This window comes from Xenopus tropicalis, chromosome 5 (genome assembly GCF_000004195.4).
Source record: "Xenopus tropicalis strain Nigerian chromosome 5, UCB_Xtro_10.0, whole genome shotgun sequence".
Taxonomy (NCBI): Eukaryota; Metazoa; Chordata; class Amphibia; order Anura; family Pipidae; genus Xenopus; species Xenopus tropicalis.
The window spans coordinates 16,997,360-17,015,522 of record NC_030681.2 but is presented as its reverse complement, the minus strand read 5'-3'; the positions used below and the strand labels follow the sequence as shown (position 1 = coordinate 17,015,522).

The 18,163-nt window shown below is 40.0% G+C and overlaps 1 protein-coding gene across 1 annotated transcript; it reads left to right on the top strand.

Annotated features, from left to right (window-relative positions):
* The first annotated feature begins 10,467 nt into the window (after positions 1–10,467).
* Positions 10,468–17,515, top strand: cox7a2l (cytochrome c oxidase subunit VIIa polypeptide 2 like). The gene is made up of 3 exons (NM_001032330.1): positions 10,468–10,563; positions 14,995–15,126; positions 15,779–17,515. The coding sequence occupies exons 1-3, from the start codon at positions 10,492–10,494 to the stop codon at positions 15,920–15,922; spliced, it is 348 nt and encodes a 115-aa protein (NP_001027501.1). The 5' UTR covers positions 10,468–10,491; the 3' UTR covers positions 15,923–17,515.
* The last annotated feature ends 648 nt before the right edge of the window (positions 17,516–18,163 follow it).

Genomic DNA, 18,163 nt, shown 5'->3' with positions numbered 1-18,163 from the left:
GGGAGAGACAAATACTGCTGAAATATCACACATTTAGAAGAAACCCCGACCAAGAGAAATGCTTCACATCTGCTCAAATTGTCACAATAAGTTTTGTACTCTGTTCACTCGAACACTTTCACATCCATTTAGCATTGCCAAGACGGACAGCAGTAAATTGTGGATTAGAACAGAAAATAAACATATGGGTTTATTTAAAAATCCTGCAAAAAGCTGTGTGAATAATGAGTTTGTACTGAGATGCCAGCACAGCCGAGATGAGATGGAGAACGTGCCATTGTTATGCCAAAGGAACATCCTGTTTAGCTGGCTAACCTACAATTTGGGGGTAGGGAGGCATTAAAATATGTAAATGGCTCTTCCGATTCAGCGTGTCACTGCTGCTAGCTTTTGTTAGTACTCCAGAAAGCATGGCACTGTGAAAAGTCCAGCCTGCAGGCATTACTAAAATAGAAGGAAGGTGCCAGAGAAATCTCATGCTTATTGAGATAAATCAGGTGGCCCTGGGGGCTCAGTAAACAATCCTGCAGAATCAGGCAAAGCTTATGCTTGTACTTAGGAACTGCTGATATAAGAGAAGTTGCACATCAAGTATGGCCCGCTAAAGAATCAATGACACTGACTTTTAAATAGTGCAGCAGTGCCATCCCGAGGGCCTAATAACCTGGCCATGGCAAACTCTTGCTTTATTCTAAGGGCTTGAGAGCCTAAAGAGCATTATAGGCACTGAAACACCATTTTTGTCTGGGCCCAAGTAGGACTTAAGAACAGTCTGGTTCCTGCTATAGCAATTTAATTGGCCAAGTTACTCCATCAGGCCCGGACTGGCAATCTGTGGGTTCTGTCAAATGCCAGAGGGGCTGCTGTAAGATGCCATAGACACTCACTATTTATTGGCCTGCAGGGGAGATGTTTGGGCCTCTTTATACATGAAATGCCAGGGCCTACATTATTTTAAATCCCAGTCTGGGCCTGTATTCAATTACTTGTCCAATCAACTGGCAGGCAGAGATCTTGGAACTGCATGATTTTGCGCCATTGCAGCAGGGAGGACAAGTCTGTAAACATGCCTATCAAGCTTGCTAACACTTGACTTGATAGATGCCTCTGTAATTTCATTATATTACCCACCCCCTACGCCACCAATGGCTGCTTTAATAGATATAATATGATTAAGAATGCTTTTGTTAAAGACACTATATAAAAAAAGGTGCCATATGCTAATGTGAGTCAAATTCAAAGAAGCCAGGTTAGATAGGTAAAAATAAAAATAATAATATATCCAGCCTTATATATTGATAGATATAGCAGCCCCTAAAACATGCCAGTGCCCAGGAGCTTAAGAACAAAACATACCCCATATAATTGCTGTATAAACAAACATTAGCTTTCCATAATCCCATGGCCTTTATGGAAAAGGGTAACACGGGAATTAATCTTTTGATGTTCGAGAAAAGCTTGGAAACTCAGGGCCTGTATTTGGCCTCACCAAGCATTTTTCTGCATTTATCACCAGTGAAGTCAATCGAATCAGCGTTTTATTCCTTGTACCGAGATTTAATTTACAAAAGGGCAAACATGAAATTAAAACCATTTCCAAATAATTGCTCCACAAGCAAAACAAGAGCGCCTGATGTCATTTCAGTTTCCACCCGCCCCCTCACTTGTCTCCATCAGCCAAAAACCTGCATATAAGCATTTATAAGACCTGGCTATGCACATCTGTGCTGAAACAATGCTATTTAATAGGTATCCATTACTGCATAAACATTAATCCACATTACATTAAACCACATTTTGCCTACTGCTAAATAATCCATGTAATCTTCTATGAAAAATCTTGGCGTGAAAAAAGGAAAAAGTCAAATTATTTGGAGGAAAGTGATTAGATGTAGGCACATGTGAAGACAGTTGTGTAGGTTTGTATAGTTTGTTTATGCAGTGCCATTCCTGTCTGCTATGCTGTATAATGGCTTAAATGAAATAAAAAATGATTAGTAACTGATTTGGGAGGGAAACTGGACCAAGAGTAGGACCACTGGTGGTCTTGGCAACACTTTGATCTTGAAAACTTCCAGGCCTCTGAAATAAAAAAAAAAAAGTGTCCAGTGGTGTTACAAGACAGAACAGGAACATACAAGTACTGAAATTTATTTTGAGATTGTGGAACTGGTTGGATACGAGAGAGAAGAAATATTGTGGGGTTGTTTTGCATTAAACAGAACATCCCTAAAACCAAATGATTTTGCCTGTTGGTGCAGTGTGAGTGGTATTCAGCAATAGATGCAGGGCCGCCATCAGTGAGGAAAGGGGGTACAGTAGTGCTGGGTCTGGTGAAATCCTCTTCTGTACAGAGGCCTGGCTGTGTTGCGAACATTACACAAATTTCATAAATTACATCAAAACTTCCTAGAAACTTATATAACTTGCGTATCAAGCAAAAGACGATGCAAAGAAGCATGAGGGGCAGGCAGGGGCAAACTCCACTTAGCGCAAGGAGCATGGACAAAATTTTGGTACTAATTGCTTGTGTTCATAGGGTGCCCCATATAAATAACTTTTAGGGGGCCCCAATGGTGGCAGCCCTGAATAAATGAACTGTGATCGAAATAACACATTCTGGGAATAGGGCCAAGGAACTGCACTAGGATTCTGAGAAATATCAGGAAAGAGAAGGGGAGTTGAAAGTGGGATTTTAGTGCCTCGAACACAAATAACAGATCCTGGTAAAATTGAGCAGTTCATGGAAAAGTGATGGAGCGTGCAGAAATGTCAGGCGTAAGGTGAATGGAATCACTGACCATGGTATGATGAATTGAATGAACTGCTTTTAGATATAAAAGGATAAGAGAGAGCTAAAAGAATAGGAGGCTGAACATAAGTTGAGCAGAGACAGAGACAAAATGATGTGAGCAGCAGCTGCTGTCGGCTGTAAGATTTATAGGTTGTGCGGATACATCTAAGAGAGATATAATGCAACACTTAATAACAAGTTACACTGCCAGATGTGTTCCACTGACAGAGATTACATTCTATAAGCAGTAACTTAAATCTCTGCTAGATAAAACAACTGCTGCTGGCAGCCCAAGGATCCATTCAAGAGGGCACTTGTCACTACTATCCTTCCAAATTCTATACTGTCGTGTCATAAACTACGCACCTTCTGAAACAGAAAAACATAGCTAATCCAGTGGATGTCAAGGTGTCTATAGAAATAGCTACTCATCTCCTGTTCTTCCATTGTCAATTTTCAACTATACCTCCTTTTCTCCAAACTAGTCACATAGCCAAGCCCACGTGAGCATTCGATTATGTTAGCAGCTTCATACACTTGCAGGTTTACTTTTTGGTAATTAGTGAGAAATATTATTTCATTATTACAGTGGAGGCCATAGCTAGTGATGAGCGAATCTATCCCACTTTGCTGAAAAATTCACAAAACACAGAAAAATTCACTTAATTTGCCTACTGTGCAGCTTTTTGACCCGACTGCAACTTTTTATTGGCGCAACCGCATTTCAAACACATAAGTCAATTTTTTTGCAAAGAATTTTCGCAGTAGTTTCACAAAAAAAAAATCGCCAACGGCGACTTACCGAATTTTGCAGAGAATACGTGCCTGATGAAAACACTAGCCACGACTTGTATAATATTTGTAATGCCAAACTGTCTCCGTTCTGATTTATAAGAAAGCAGGTTAGCATGGATTTGTCCTGTAGCCAACTGATATTCATATTTCTTAGGGCTGGATTTATTAACGTGTGCATTTTTTTCTTTTCTTCGAATCATACTTTTTATCGCCAAAAATCATGTATTTAATTTATTGATTTCAGGGTATTTGTTTTCATATTCATTCCAAGATTTTTTCATTCTTGCTTTTTATAATCGTATTTTTTAACAAATTATGAGACATTTTGACCATCCTCTGGTGGAATGGCAACCTCAGTAACAAACAACCACAAAAAATGGTGCCACTAGTACCCATTGTAAATCAGCTCACCAAATTCTACAGGTGGTCCAGGTGCACATACCCCAGACCCTCAGCTTAGGGAGCGGAAGAAAGGGGGGCCTCCAGGCACACTGAAAATCCACAGGGCCACAAAATAGGAGTAAAAATCTTCTTTATTAAAGGAGAAGGAAAGTCATGTTGGCATTTTACTGCCAATAGATTTGACAAATTAATGCCACCTAGAAAGCTATATTTATTCTGCAGAAAGCTTTACCATACCTGAGTAAAGAACCCTAGAATCTCCCTCCAATAGCAGCTGCCATTTTAGATTGGTCTTGGTAGTTTCCTCTCCAAGGGGAGAGGGAGAGAACTGCGCAGACTTGTGCCCCAAAACTGAAGGAGCCCTAAAAGAGAGGACGTCTGATACCAAAGAACATGTTCACAAAAAAAGGAGGCAAGAAATCCTGTGTTTCTTTTGATAGAGGACAGTGCAGTGTTTCTGTGAGTTATTATGACTGTATTTACATAGACCTTTCTGATAACGCTTACTTAGTTTTGACCTTTCCTTCTCCTTCAACGTTGAATTAAAAAACAAACATCTGCAATGGCCCTATGTGTTTCATGCCCTAGGAAGTTGGAATTTATAGGACATGCAGCAACATAAATTTGGCACCTTTTGGGCACTATAGCCCATTGGCTGATTAAGGCACCTTCCATGTGCTCAGTGGATGCTTGCAGCAAGGTGGAACAAGATGCAACTAAATCAACAGCTTCCAAGGGAAGACGATGTGTTCGGAGGGTAATGATTTCTATTCTTAGTGAAACCAAACATGGCTGCCGTGACTATTATCATGCACATAAATACTTCTCTTTCCCTTATTGTTTTGCCTAGTGCTGTAATAAATACATGTGCTCATCATCCCATATAGACATCTGCATTCCATTTTCTGGAGACTATTAGTAAAATGTAACAGTGGGGTATATTTACTCCAGCAAAAGCTAACACGTGTAAGTACCTCTCTCCGGATGAAAAGCAACCGCTGAAGGGTTTGGTCTGACAGCCACTTAATGATGTACAAGTGTTAACCTTTACAGAAAATGCCACTTGTCAATTTGTCAGAGATGGTGACAGAATACAGAGTCTTTCATCTGATGCCATATTTATGGAACAGAGGAGGGTAAAGACTTTTCATGTTGTTGCACAAAGAGGAAACAGCCAGCCAGCCAGAGGCACACTGCATTCATTTGATGGCTTCTCTCTGAAAATACATAAAAAGTTAAAAAAAAAGTTAAGGACGGGACTACTCTGCAATGTTCGTACTAATCCCACAGACTAAAGATGCCATTTCCTCGTTAGCCTTAACTGCATTCCATATTATTAGAGAAATTATGGCAAATATATAATATGCATTATACTTTCTAAGACAAACCCCACCCCATATGTATTAAAAGGCACTAAGTTTGCCCAGGATTTGTCTTTCCTTATGTATCCTTTTTTATCTATTTGTGTATATATTGTACAATTCTAAGGGGCTGATTTACTAACCCACGAATCCGACCCGAATTGGAAAAGTTCCGACTTGAAAACGAATATTTTGCGACTTTTTCGTATGTTTTGCGATTTTTTCGGATTCTGTACGAATTTTTCGGATCCAATACGATTTTTGCGTAAAAACGCGAGTTTTTCGTATCCATTACGAAAGTTGCGTAAAAAGTTGCGCATTTTGCGTAGCGTTAAAACTTACGCGAAAAGTTGCGCATTTTTCGCGTAAGTTTTAACGCTACGCAAAATGCGCAACTTTTTACGCAACTTTCGTAATGGATAGGAAAACTCGCGTTTTTACGCAAAAATCGTATTGGATCCGAAAAATTCGTACAGAATCCGAAAAAATCGCAAAACATACGAAAAAGTCGCAAAGTACCGATCATTACGAAAAAAACGCAATCGGACTCCATTCGACCCGTTCGTGGGTAAGTAAATCAGCCCCTATATGTTTCCTCCTACTACACTATACAGGTATGGGATCCCTTATCCGGTAACCCGTTATCCAGAAAGTTCAGAATTATGGAAAGGTCATCTCCCATAGACTTCATTATAAGCAAATAATTCACATTTTTAAAAATGATTTCCTTTTTCTCTGTAATAATAAAACAGTACCTGTACTTGATCCCAAATAAGATATAATTACCCCTTATTGGGGGCAGAACAGTCCTATTGGGTTTATTTAATGGTTAAATGATTCCCTTTTCTCTGTAATAATAAAACAGTACCTGTACTTGATCCCAACTTACATATAATTACCCCTTATTGGGGCAGAACAGTCCTATTGGGTTTATTTCATGTTTAAATGATTCCCTTTTCTCTGTAATAATAAAACAGTACCTGTACTTGATCCCAACTAAGATATAATTACCCCTTATTGGGGGCAGAACAGCCCTATTGGGTTGATTTAATGGTTAAATGATTCCCTTTTCTCTGTAATAATAAAACAGTACCTGTACTTGATCCCAACTAAGATATAATTACCCCTTATTGGGGGCAGAACAGCCCTATTGGGTTTATTTAATGGTTAAATGATTCCCTTTTCTCTGTAATAATAAAACAGTACCTGTACTTGACCCCAACTAAGATATAATTAATCCTTACTGGAGGCAAAACAAGCCTGTTTGGTTTATTCAATATTTAAAAAAAATGATTTTCAGTAGACTTAAGTTATAAATGGGCACCGAAAACTGTCCATATAACTAAATCTGAACTGTATTTTGCTCCTGGAGAAATTACCTACACACATAAATAGATTTATCTTCAAAGAGAAACATAGGAAAACCGCAACACTGACAATGCGACGCTTATATAAAAATGCTTTGGGTGAATAGAAATCCCTTAACCCAGCAAATGACCTTAAAGGGGTTGTTCACCTGTAAATTAACTTTTAGTATCATGTAGACAGTGATATTCTGAGACAATTTGCAATTGGTCTTTTTTATTATTTGCGTTGTATTAATTATTTAGCTTTTTGTTCATTTTGGAAATTTAGCAGCTATCTGGTTGCTGGGGTCCAAATTACCATGGCAACCAGGCAGTGGTTTGAATGAGAATATGAATAGAAGAGGGCCTGAATAGAAAGCCATGTAATAAAAGTACCAATAACAATAAAGTTGCAGGATTTCTTGTCTCCTTTTTTGTAAACATGTCCTTTGGATATCTGACGTCCTCTCTCAGAAAAATCCTTCATTCCTGGGGCCGGAGTCTGCCCAGCTCTATCCTCTCTCCCCTCCCACAAGAATGCTAAGAACTCCCTTCTTTCAGAATGTGTAATCTGAGCTATAACGGCTAGAGCTGCATCAGAAAGCTACAGAGACCAAGCTAAAATGGCAGGTGCAATTTTAATCAAACAGAGAAAGATTTTAGGGCTGTTTCCTCAGGTATGGTAAAGCTTTTTGCAGAATAAATATAATGTTCTAGGTGGCACTAATGTGGCAAATCTATTGGCAGTAAAATACCAAAATGTCTTTCCTTCTTTAAAGGAAACCCCGCTTCTGCCACAATGGAGGTGGCAATGTGTTGTACATTACTCTGTAACCTTAAGAACCAAAGCATCTTTTTTAATTGGTTGTAATGACCCATTAATAAAAGTCAGGGTTCTTAAAGGCGTTCTTTGCCTTAAAATTAACTTTTAGTACTATGTAGATGGTGATGTTATATAATTTGCAAGTGTGTCTTTAGTTTTTCTTATCTGTGGTTTTTAAATGATTTAGCTTCTTTTCAGCAGCTTTTCAGCTTGGAGTTTCAGCAGCTATCGGGTTCCTAGGCTTCAATTTACCCTAGCAACCACAGTGGTTTGAATGAGAGACTGGAATATGAATAGGAGAAGGCTTAAATATTAAGATATGACCTGTGGAAGTGAAATTGCTAACCCCCTCCCCTCTTCCTTTCTGTACCCCCCAAATTTCTTAATAAAAATTGTAAGTTACAAAAAAAAAAATATTAAGATATGTAATGGAAAGTATCAACAACAATACAATTGTAGCTTTTAAAGCAATTGTATTTTGGCTGCTGGGGTCAGTGACCCCCATTTAAAAGCTAAAAAAAGTTAGAAGATTGCAAATAATTTGAAAAAAAAAAAATGTAAAGACAAATGGAAAAGTTTCTCTAAGAACTGCACATTCTATAACACGCAAAAAGCTATAAAGTTATCTTAAAGGTGAAGAACCCCTTAACTGGAAGGGTTTTACCCTCTAATGTGATAAGAGTGTTTTACTGCTCCCCGCTAAGCTGAAGATTATGCAGGAAACAAAATGCTGGGACTCTGCGTCTGTGCCAGTACCCTGAAGCAATCCACTTTTATTTAATTTTTATATTAATATATATTATATGGTTCAGAGAGTGAATGAATAGGGGGCCGATTCACTAAAGATCGATAAAACAAGCGTTATTTATAGCATGCGTTAAAAAATGTTATCACTTCTTATTTTTTGTGACTTAACGATCGATTCGCTAAAAAGACACGTGTCATAATTAAGAAGCGATGTTCTTTGCGTTATTTATCTGGCGATGAGCGATTTTAAGCGATATTTTAACGCATGCACGATAATTTACGTCGTGTGCGATTTTTTCCGCTGCACTTGAGATTAGTGCACGCTATTGCGCGTGTAGCACTTACTTTCTGAAAACTACTGTTCTAAAAATTATCATTTCCCTGAAAACACAAGCATGCATCACTCTAGGAAGATCACATAATTGAAAAAATCTGAGTGCAAACTCCATCTTGTCTCCACAGACAATCACCAGCTGCAATTTTGTTCAGTAACGCCTACTCCTGAAAGGCCTTAAGTTTCACAGTAATTATCGCCACATTTTATGCGTTTAACGCTTCATATGTGTTTATAAAACATGCGTTAGTATTATTTCTATGCGATAATTACAATGCAATAAAAATAACGCTTTGCGATAATGCGTTTTTTTGGCGCATGCCATATGAGTGTTGCAAAATGACTTTGATGAATCAGTACTTATTTATTGTATGCTTTTTTAAAGCAAAAAAGCATGCAATAAGCGTTATCGACCTTTAGTGAATCAGCCCCTAGGTGTGTTATTAGGGCTTCAGAAATTAAAAACTTTGACACTGCAATCGGACCAGTCCCTGGATCAATTTGTCCTATGAGCTATATGATGGTCAAATGGTTTTTAATCTCACAAATTAATTAGCAATTATCGGTATTTATTTCTTTTTAATCTTATGAAGTAAAAGTTACTTTTTACGGCATAAACACAAAAAAAACCTGTTTCTCTGTTGATCTAGCTAATTTTTCTGTGGAAGACACCTTGGGGCTGATTTACTAATCCACGAATCCGAATGGGAAAAATTCGGATTGGAAATGAACATTTTGCGACTTTTTCATATTTTTTGCGATTTTTTTCGACGCCGTTGCGACTTTTTCGTAGCCGTTACGTCTTGCACGAATTGCCGCGACTTTTTCGTATTGAGCGCTCGTAAGCAGCAGGCAAAACTTTCAGACTTGATGATTTTGGAAGCCTTCCATAGGACTCAATGGCACTCTGCAGCTCCAACCCGGCCCAAGGAAAGTCTCCCATAGGGCTCAATGGCACTCTGCAGCTCCAACCCGGCCCAAGGAAAGTCTCCCATACGGCTCAATGGCACTCTGCAGCTCCAACCCGGCCCAAGGAAAGTCTCCCATAGGGCTCAATGGCACTCTGCAGCTCCAACCCGGCCCAAGGAAAGTCACGATACTAAAGCTTGAATGAATCCGAAACTTTCGTACTCAGCACGACGGCTACGAAAAAGTCGCTACAATTTACGAGCAAGTCGTAATGGCTACGAAAAAGTCGCGACAATTTATGAAAAAATCGCAAAATACCGATCATTACAAAAAAAAACCGCATTAGGACGCTTTTCGGACATTTGTGGATTAGTAAATGTGCTCCCTTGTGTATGCCATATTTCTACTATATATGTGAATCATGAAGCACACTCTTTTTACCTTTGTTTTTTCTATATTCAAAAAACCCTTTCCAAAAATTGAATTGGTCTGAATCAAACAAACAAAAAAGAATAAACAAATGCCACTTGTAATCAGGCCTACTAATAACTTTAACATTTCTAAAAACAAAAAAAAGAAATAGTTTTTGTATAAGGCCCCCCCCTATAGCCATAAGGCAGCCTATCTGACCTATCACACAAGCATAGGCACACACTTCCGTATGGAGCTGTTCAAGCACTTGCCTTCCCAAGGTGACATTTAGCTGCCCCTCACAGTGCCCGTTTACTCCCACTTCTAAATACCGCACGATTTGTCACAGGAAATAGTTTTATAACACTGTTCCCCACAAAGCACCTTGCCCTATTTATTATGCGTGGGTAGGTAAGTTTATTCCCAGTTGTATCTGCGTCACATTGTTCTGTATCAGCAGGCACATCTACGGACGCCTTTCTACGTCATCAAGCTGCGTCTAGCCGACGTCTACGCCTCTTTCCCTTTCCTCACAGCCCGGTACCCTCTGCCAGCTTGAGGTCGCTACCATGTATTATAAGTTCAGCGGGCTGACACAGAAACTGGTCGGGGCCGTCCCGGCGGAGGCCTATAGTCCTCAGGTAATGGACTGCTCGGTTTTTCGCCGTGTAGGGGATTTTGTAATATGGTGCTTTATCGTACGGAAAAGGCTGCCTGACCTTCAGGAGGATGCGCTCCCCCGGCTGCTTAGGGTTCTGCTGCCTTGGCTGCCATGTCATGTTTGGCTTGCTTTTCTATTTCTAAGTTATGTGTAAATATAATTTCTATTGAAAGCAGTGTCTGATTACATTCTCAGCATTTCTGAGGGTATTTGTAGCGGAACCAGCTGATGAGCAGACATGACATATAAGAGTAAGCAGGGAACAGAAAGGAATGAGCAAATGCTGCTTTTGATAGCTATTCCATTTACCAATAATTTCAATTATTTGTTTCAGGTATAATAATCATATGTTGTAAAATATGTGTATTTTAGAAATCACGTCCGGGTAACGTCAAAGCATTCAGCCTTGTGCCTTTATATGGTCACCAAGCGTTTCTGTGATTTCTAATATCCTTATCATTTACAGTAGGGGGTACGTTATCCCTTATAATACATGAGTGATACTCAGAGTTCCCTGTATAACTCAGCCTGCAGCCTTGTGCCTTTATATGGGGGGCACAGAACCCCTCAGTGACTGCTAATATCCTTATCATTTACAGTAGGGGGTACATTATCCCTTATAATACATGAGTGATACTCAGAGTTCCCTGTATAACTCAGCCTGCAGCCTTGTGCCTTTATATGGGCACAGAACCCCTCAGTGACTGCTAATATCCTTATCATTTACAGTAGGGGGTACATTATCCCTTATAATACATGAGTGATACTCAGAGTTCCCTGTATAACTCAGCCTGCAGCCTTGTGCCTTTATATGGGCACAGAACCCCTCAGTGACTGCTAATATCCTTATCATTTACAGTAGGGGGTACATTATCCCTTATAATACATGAGTGATACTCAGAGTTCCCTGTATAACTCAGCCTGCAGCCTTGTGCCTTTATATGGGCACAGAACCCCTCAGTGACTGCTAATATCCTTATCATTTACAGTAGGGGGTACATTATCCCTTATAATACATGAGTGATACTCAGAGTTCCCTGTATAACTCAGCCTGCAGCCTTGTGCCTTTATATGGGCACAGAACCCCTCAGTGACTGCTAATATCCTTATCATTTACAGTAGGGGGTACATTATCCCTTATAATACATGAGTGATACTCAGAGTTCCCTGTATATCTCACAAATGTGAATGTGCCCAGTAGCTGAAATCAAAAAGAAGGTTGTAACATGAAACAGTTGACATTTGCAGTTTGTTCATTAGTTATCTCATTCTTAAAGTTGTTGTTGATCTGCAACTCTCCTGTATCCCCGTAACATGAAGGTATGCTGAATGGTCAACAACTGCTGAATGTAGGGGCATATGTTAAGTATATGAATCCTTATACCCCCTTGCAGGGGTGTCCTAGTCCTCTTACATTTAGTTTAGCATTACATTTACTTTAGTCTTTTAATTGTATTGCCCTCTAAAGCTCCTCCTCTTTATATTATAGCCCTGGGCTACAGATGCACAGCTGGTTTGCAACTTCTCTGCTGTGTAGGTGGATGGTGCAATCCAGGCTGTATGGTGTGGGACTATCATTAGCTTAATCGGCTGTTTCCTCTCTCCAACTACCCTTCGCAACTATTTATTTTTTGTTATATGGTTATTTTTGTGGCTCCTTATTTTGTAAGTTCCTGTTGATTTGCGGTTCCTAATGATGCAGAATTGTATGTTCTCGTAGCATCTGGTATAGTCAGACTACATCATGTAAGAAAGGAGGAAATAACACACCAATTATTGCTACAGAGTAGGTGTTGTCATTTGCTTCCACCGTTGCACCGCCCTGTTTAGGTAAAACATGTAACAACCTGTATTGTATTGTACATATTGTATATATTAATTACTGTTTAAATAATTTTTTTAGCAAACTTAAGGTTGGAGATCTAAATTACATAAAGGCCCCTTATCCAGAAAACTCCAGGCCCCGAGCATTCTGGATAATGGGTCCCATACCAGTAATAATTTGAATAATTTTTCTAAATCTGCCCAGTCTTAATAGCATGGATTTTTCCCTAGTGTTTTGCTTATTTTTTTTTGCATCCTGTCACATCTGAATGGGATAGTACTTTGAGCTCATTCATAAAAATCATTGGGTTGTGAGTAATATTTTTTACACATTTTTCTAAAATGTTTTTTGAAAGAACAGGAGGGGGGCTCTTTATATGGCACATTCATAAGGGAATGTACAGTTCTGAGAAATCCAGGGCAGGTCCCATGCATACAGGACAAAAACCCAGTACTGTACATACATCACAAAAGCTAGCTGCTAGCGTGGGGCTGGGATTATGGGCCTTTGTATGGCAACTATACATTGAGTAGCTATTATTCCTTCCCTGGTAATAATGTCTCCCGCAGTGTTGTACATCTGTACATCGGGTACAAACTTGTTGTAGTGTGCTTGTTAGATGCGCAGCATCTCCATTGTGTTGGGGATAAGGCTTCTTTTAGAAAAGGACAGTGGAAAGAATACTAGATTGTAAGGAAATGGGTTTTTGTTTTTAATATTTGAGCCATTTGTTGTCTCTTGTCGGGCTCCCTGTGATTTCATTTACTAAGCTGAATACAGATGGTAGGGTAGTGCAACCTGCTGTGAGCCAGCAGAACCTTTTTTATTAGGAAGCAGGCTATTCTCAATGCACTCTAGTGCTGGGCGGTATGACCAAAAATTTATATCACGGTATTTTTTTTATTATATCGGTATCACGGTATTTGACGGTATTTTTTTTTCCCCATGCATGATTAGGTGACCACCCCAAACCCCCCCCCAACCGCAAACACCCCCCAACCCCAAACACCCCCCCCCAACCCCAAACACCCACCCATCCAACCCCAAACACCGCCCCCATCCCCTTCACATAAATAAACCTTACTGGCCAGGCAGCCGCAGGCACCCCCGACAGCTCACAGGGCCTCCTGGCAATTTTTCTTACTATTTCCGGGTTGCGCGCGTGACGTCAGCGCGCACAACCCGGAAATAGTAAGAAAAATTGCCAGGAGGCGCCCACACCCGTATGCCGGTAAGTTAAAATTTTTTATCATTTTTTTAAAAAAAAAACGGTGTTCGGTATATACCGGTATACCGCCCAGCACTAATACACTCTATAGCAGATTGTGAGCCTCCAGTAGCCCTTCATCAGTAGTCCATAGCAGTAGCATAGACTGGAGGATGGGAGTACATTAAATCATTTTACTGTATTTCCTCTGAAATCTCTTTGCTGTATTGTACTTCACACTCAGGTAATACAAGTACGGCAGACCCATTTAAATAGAAAATAGTGTAATATACTAGAAAAATTATATAAATGAGGATAATCGGAAGAAAATGTGTTAAATTATACCAGCAGGCAAGGTGTAATATTATGTCTTGTATTAGTGTTATTTGGAAAAGCATGGATTTACCCTATTTCTGGCTAATCATGGTATTCGTGTGATTTGGTGGTATTTTTTGTGCTTTACAGAAGGGATTCTGAATATACACTCAGAAAAGGGAGCTTGTTTCTAAGGCTAATGCCAGACACGGCTAAACCCAGGCCTAGAATCAGTCCTTACGCTGGCATTAGCCTTTCCCCGTGCCTGCACCCGCAACCATTGTGTCAGTCAGAGTGCAGGCACATGGAGCAGACTTTTGCACTGAAATGTACACTGATGTGATTTGACGCGGAAATCCACTCTGTGTGCCTGTACCCAGCCAATGTACCCTAGTCTCCCTGTATAGTCAATAGTTTGTGGGCACAAACAGCCAGTTAACAGGGATGTGGAACTTAAATGTATATTAATGCAATAAAATCACTATTCTTAGCTGATGCTGGACATTAAAACTCTTTTCCCCAACCCTAAAAAAGTAAGCGTGTGTGTTTGTGTCCCCAACGTGCATGCAGGAGAAGAAGAGAAGGGCTGCCATGTGGTCCATGTAGCAACAGTAGGCACGCTTTCCATGTATCTGCTGTTGTCTGGGACCCCAGGGCTGAGGCGAGAGGGAAGAAGCAGAAGGACTCACATCTGTTAGCAGTTGGCTGTTGCCCCACTGAGTGCAGGCTTAGCTGATGCCCACAAATACATGTAATTATAATGTACATAGCTAGTGTCTGCTGTGCTGCTGCAACTGGAAGCATGTTAGGGGGGACAGCCCTGCCAATGAGCCTTCTGGGCTTGATTAAATGACAATCTGGCACACACATTGCTTGCTACTAACTTCAATGCAGTTGGGGTCTCCAGGCAGTTTTTTGGCAGCCCAGTCCTTACTGTGATTATTTTTGTACAGCTATGGTGAAAACCTTTTTTTTAATTAATATTACTGTTATTATTTTCCTTGTAACATGAAGTAGAAGGCCTGTGTGTGGCACTCAGTACATATTCCATCTGTTACTTGCAGGGGCTAAGGCCTATGTTATCCGAAGCACCAGTAACAATATTTGCTACTCCAACAAAGCTGCCTGCCGAATCTGCAACAGCAACTACATACTTGGGGAACAACAGAGTGCCGGACCTGCAGAGACTCTTTCAGGTGATCTTTCTCTCAGCACGCTTGGTGCCCTGGTATAATGCCCCAGTAAGGCAAAACCAGATGTTATTAACCCATGTATGGCCAGCTTAAGGCATGCAACTTACTTTCCACACAGAATAGGGCCTTTTCTGTTATATGCTGCTGCAGCAGGCCGTTCTTGTGTAGCCAGGTTACTCAGTCCATCTTGTAGCCTTAGCAGTTTGCCCATGTGTGTTTTTTGTTTGTCCCTCTATTCCTTTATAGAATAAAGCTGGGGTTAGATGAAAATATCCCCTCATTTGGTGACCTTGCTCCTTGAGGTGGGTGATATCAGACTGATCCAATCGTTTGGCTAGATCTAAACTATTGGATCTCAGCGATGGGGATACAGACAGTCAGGGCGAGGACCATATCAACAAGCCATTGCTCCAACAAGATTTTTAAACCTGGCTGATTTTTGTCCAGATATCAATCTGGTAGGCATGTTATAGTGCCCCATACACAGACAGATAAGCTGCTGACTTGGACTGAAGGAGCCAAATTGGCAGCTAAAATCTGCCTGTTATGGCCACCTTACCTTGTTGAGGCAAACAGACAGACAGGAGCAGATTCCTTCAATGTTTTGATCGTGTAATTTAAATGAATGCCCTAATTTATTTTTCTCCCCATAAAGAAAAGCGATGGCCTGCCCGTCCACTTGAAACGAGGGCTTCCTGATCGGCTCCTGTATCGGACCACAATGGCATTAACGTTAGGAGGGACTATCTACTGCCTTATTGCTCTCTACATGGCTGCACAGCCCAAAAACAAGAAGTAATGACTGCAACGGCACGGACTGCAACACTTTAATCCTGCGCATTGAACATCAGCAGCAACACTTCTGTATTTATTTTTATTCCATGTAATACATTTTATTTCATTAGATAAATGATATCTAATTGGCTCAGTGTGTTTCATGATTATTTCATGGCACTGCAGAACACAGAGTCCTCAATGCTGAGAACAGGTCAGAATGTTTTACTTGAAGTTCTTGATGAACACAGACTAAGCACTTACCGTACGAACCTCTGCTGAGCATTGTGCTTGAATGATTGGTTGGTTTCCCACACAAAATGGTAGTTCTACCAATATCCGACACCCTTTTTCCAAAGGCTCCTCTGCTATCGGTAGTATTCTCTGCAACAATTCTGTATAATATTGTTATTACAGGAGTTTGTTCCCTGTGTGTGTATTCGTTCAGACAAGATATACATGTGCGCATTAAAAGAATGCAGTTGCAGTTATACCCAATCAGAGAGATATCTGGATATGCTCATTTCAAATAATAGCTTGGGCTTAGTATAGAACTAGATTATAAATGCAATATCTTAGGGCTCATTTACTGAGAGCGGCCGTGGCAGGTAGCAAAGTAAAACAAAAAAAGCACAGAAAAGCCATCTTGTTTTTTAAGTTTGCACCCTACAATTGCCCTGAAAAAAGGGTGCATTGGAGGACCTGCTTTTCCCCTGTGAATACTGCACTGCCAGTGTTCAGCAGCACGGTATTCATCCTCCCTCCTACTCTCACTTAAATGAGTATCCCCTATTGATTTCAAGTTTCACTAGTCCTTTAAAGGAGCTCCTGTCCTAAAATTCAGGCTTTTCTTTGCAAATGCACAGGCCATTACTTTAGATTGATACATGCAAAATCATATTAAGACTTTTAGAGAGGGGTTTGCAGGTTTCTGTTATATTTTAATCTTTGCTGGTTCTCATATCTATAGGCCGGGAGATTGCTGCAGGGCATAACTGTTATACCAGTGTTGTTAGAAGACATATAGACACATGGGGCCAGATTCGGTTCAGTGAGAAAAATGTTTATCACATGAAGTATCATGGACTTAATTTTGAGATGCAATTCTAATCAGCAAAACTCATCTAAAAGAGTTTTCACATGAACAGAATTTGGAGAAGTTTTTTTCTCTTCGAATTATATGTCATCCACAAGTTTTTCAATGTTATAATCCATGAGAACTCTTTCTCACTGAATTAATTCCGACTCATCATTGTTCCAATTGTAGCTCACCACAAACCTATTGGAGATCTCTCATGTTCTTGCACTCTGCTTATGGGCTTAAGAGCCACAGTCCAACAGAATAAGCCACACGATTGTTTTATTTTTAAAATCCAGCTCTGTCATTGGTCTAAAGCGCTCTTTATCATTGCATTGGTGCCAGCCTTTCATATGGGGCCATACATGAGAAAAGACTAGATTTACAACACATACCACTGTTGCAAACCTGATATGCTGTTAAACGGGTTGTTGTTTCTTCTGCTTCATGTTTTACTAAACCAAAAATTCTGTCTTTAAAAGCCATAACTCATTTATTTTTATAATGGAATAAATACAGAAATAAAGTCCTATTGAATGCCTTGTGACATGTATGCACTTTAGCAAGAATGAAAGTGACCAAATAAACAATTACACTCTTCAATGAGGCACTTTAATGCATGTTTCAAAGGTAACCATGACAATACAAAAAGGGATTCCAGTCTGTAGAAGCTGATTGGTTCCATCTTGTTTCCCAGAGTACCCTGTAAGGACTGACCAATGTGATGTACTGGGGTCATGGAAATGAAAGTGGCGGCAAAAAAAATCTTGCAGGACAATCTTCTCCAAATATTTCCATTATATTGAGTGAGGGTGTGAAGAGAAATATTAATGTGTCTGGAAGGAACAGTTCAGTGTAAAAATGAAACTGGGTAAATAGACAAATTGCACAAAATAAAAATAATTTTCAATATAGTTAGGCAAAAATGTAATCTATTAAGGCTGGAGTGGGCTAACATAATAGCCAGAACTCAATTTCCTGATTTTAGCTGTTAGTAGTCAGTAAACAATGATTTGAGGGGCCATAACTGTTCAGTTCATTTGCTTTTGAATCTGACCTGCGTGCTCACAAACTAACTGAACGGTTGTGTCCTATGTGCCGCCCTCCTAAAGTCACTGACTAACTAAGAGGTTAGAGTTCTGGCTATTATGTTAGACATCTGCTCACTGCAGCCTTTATAGATGACAT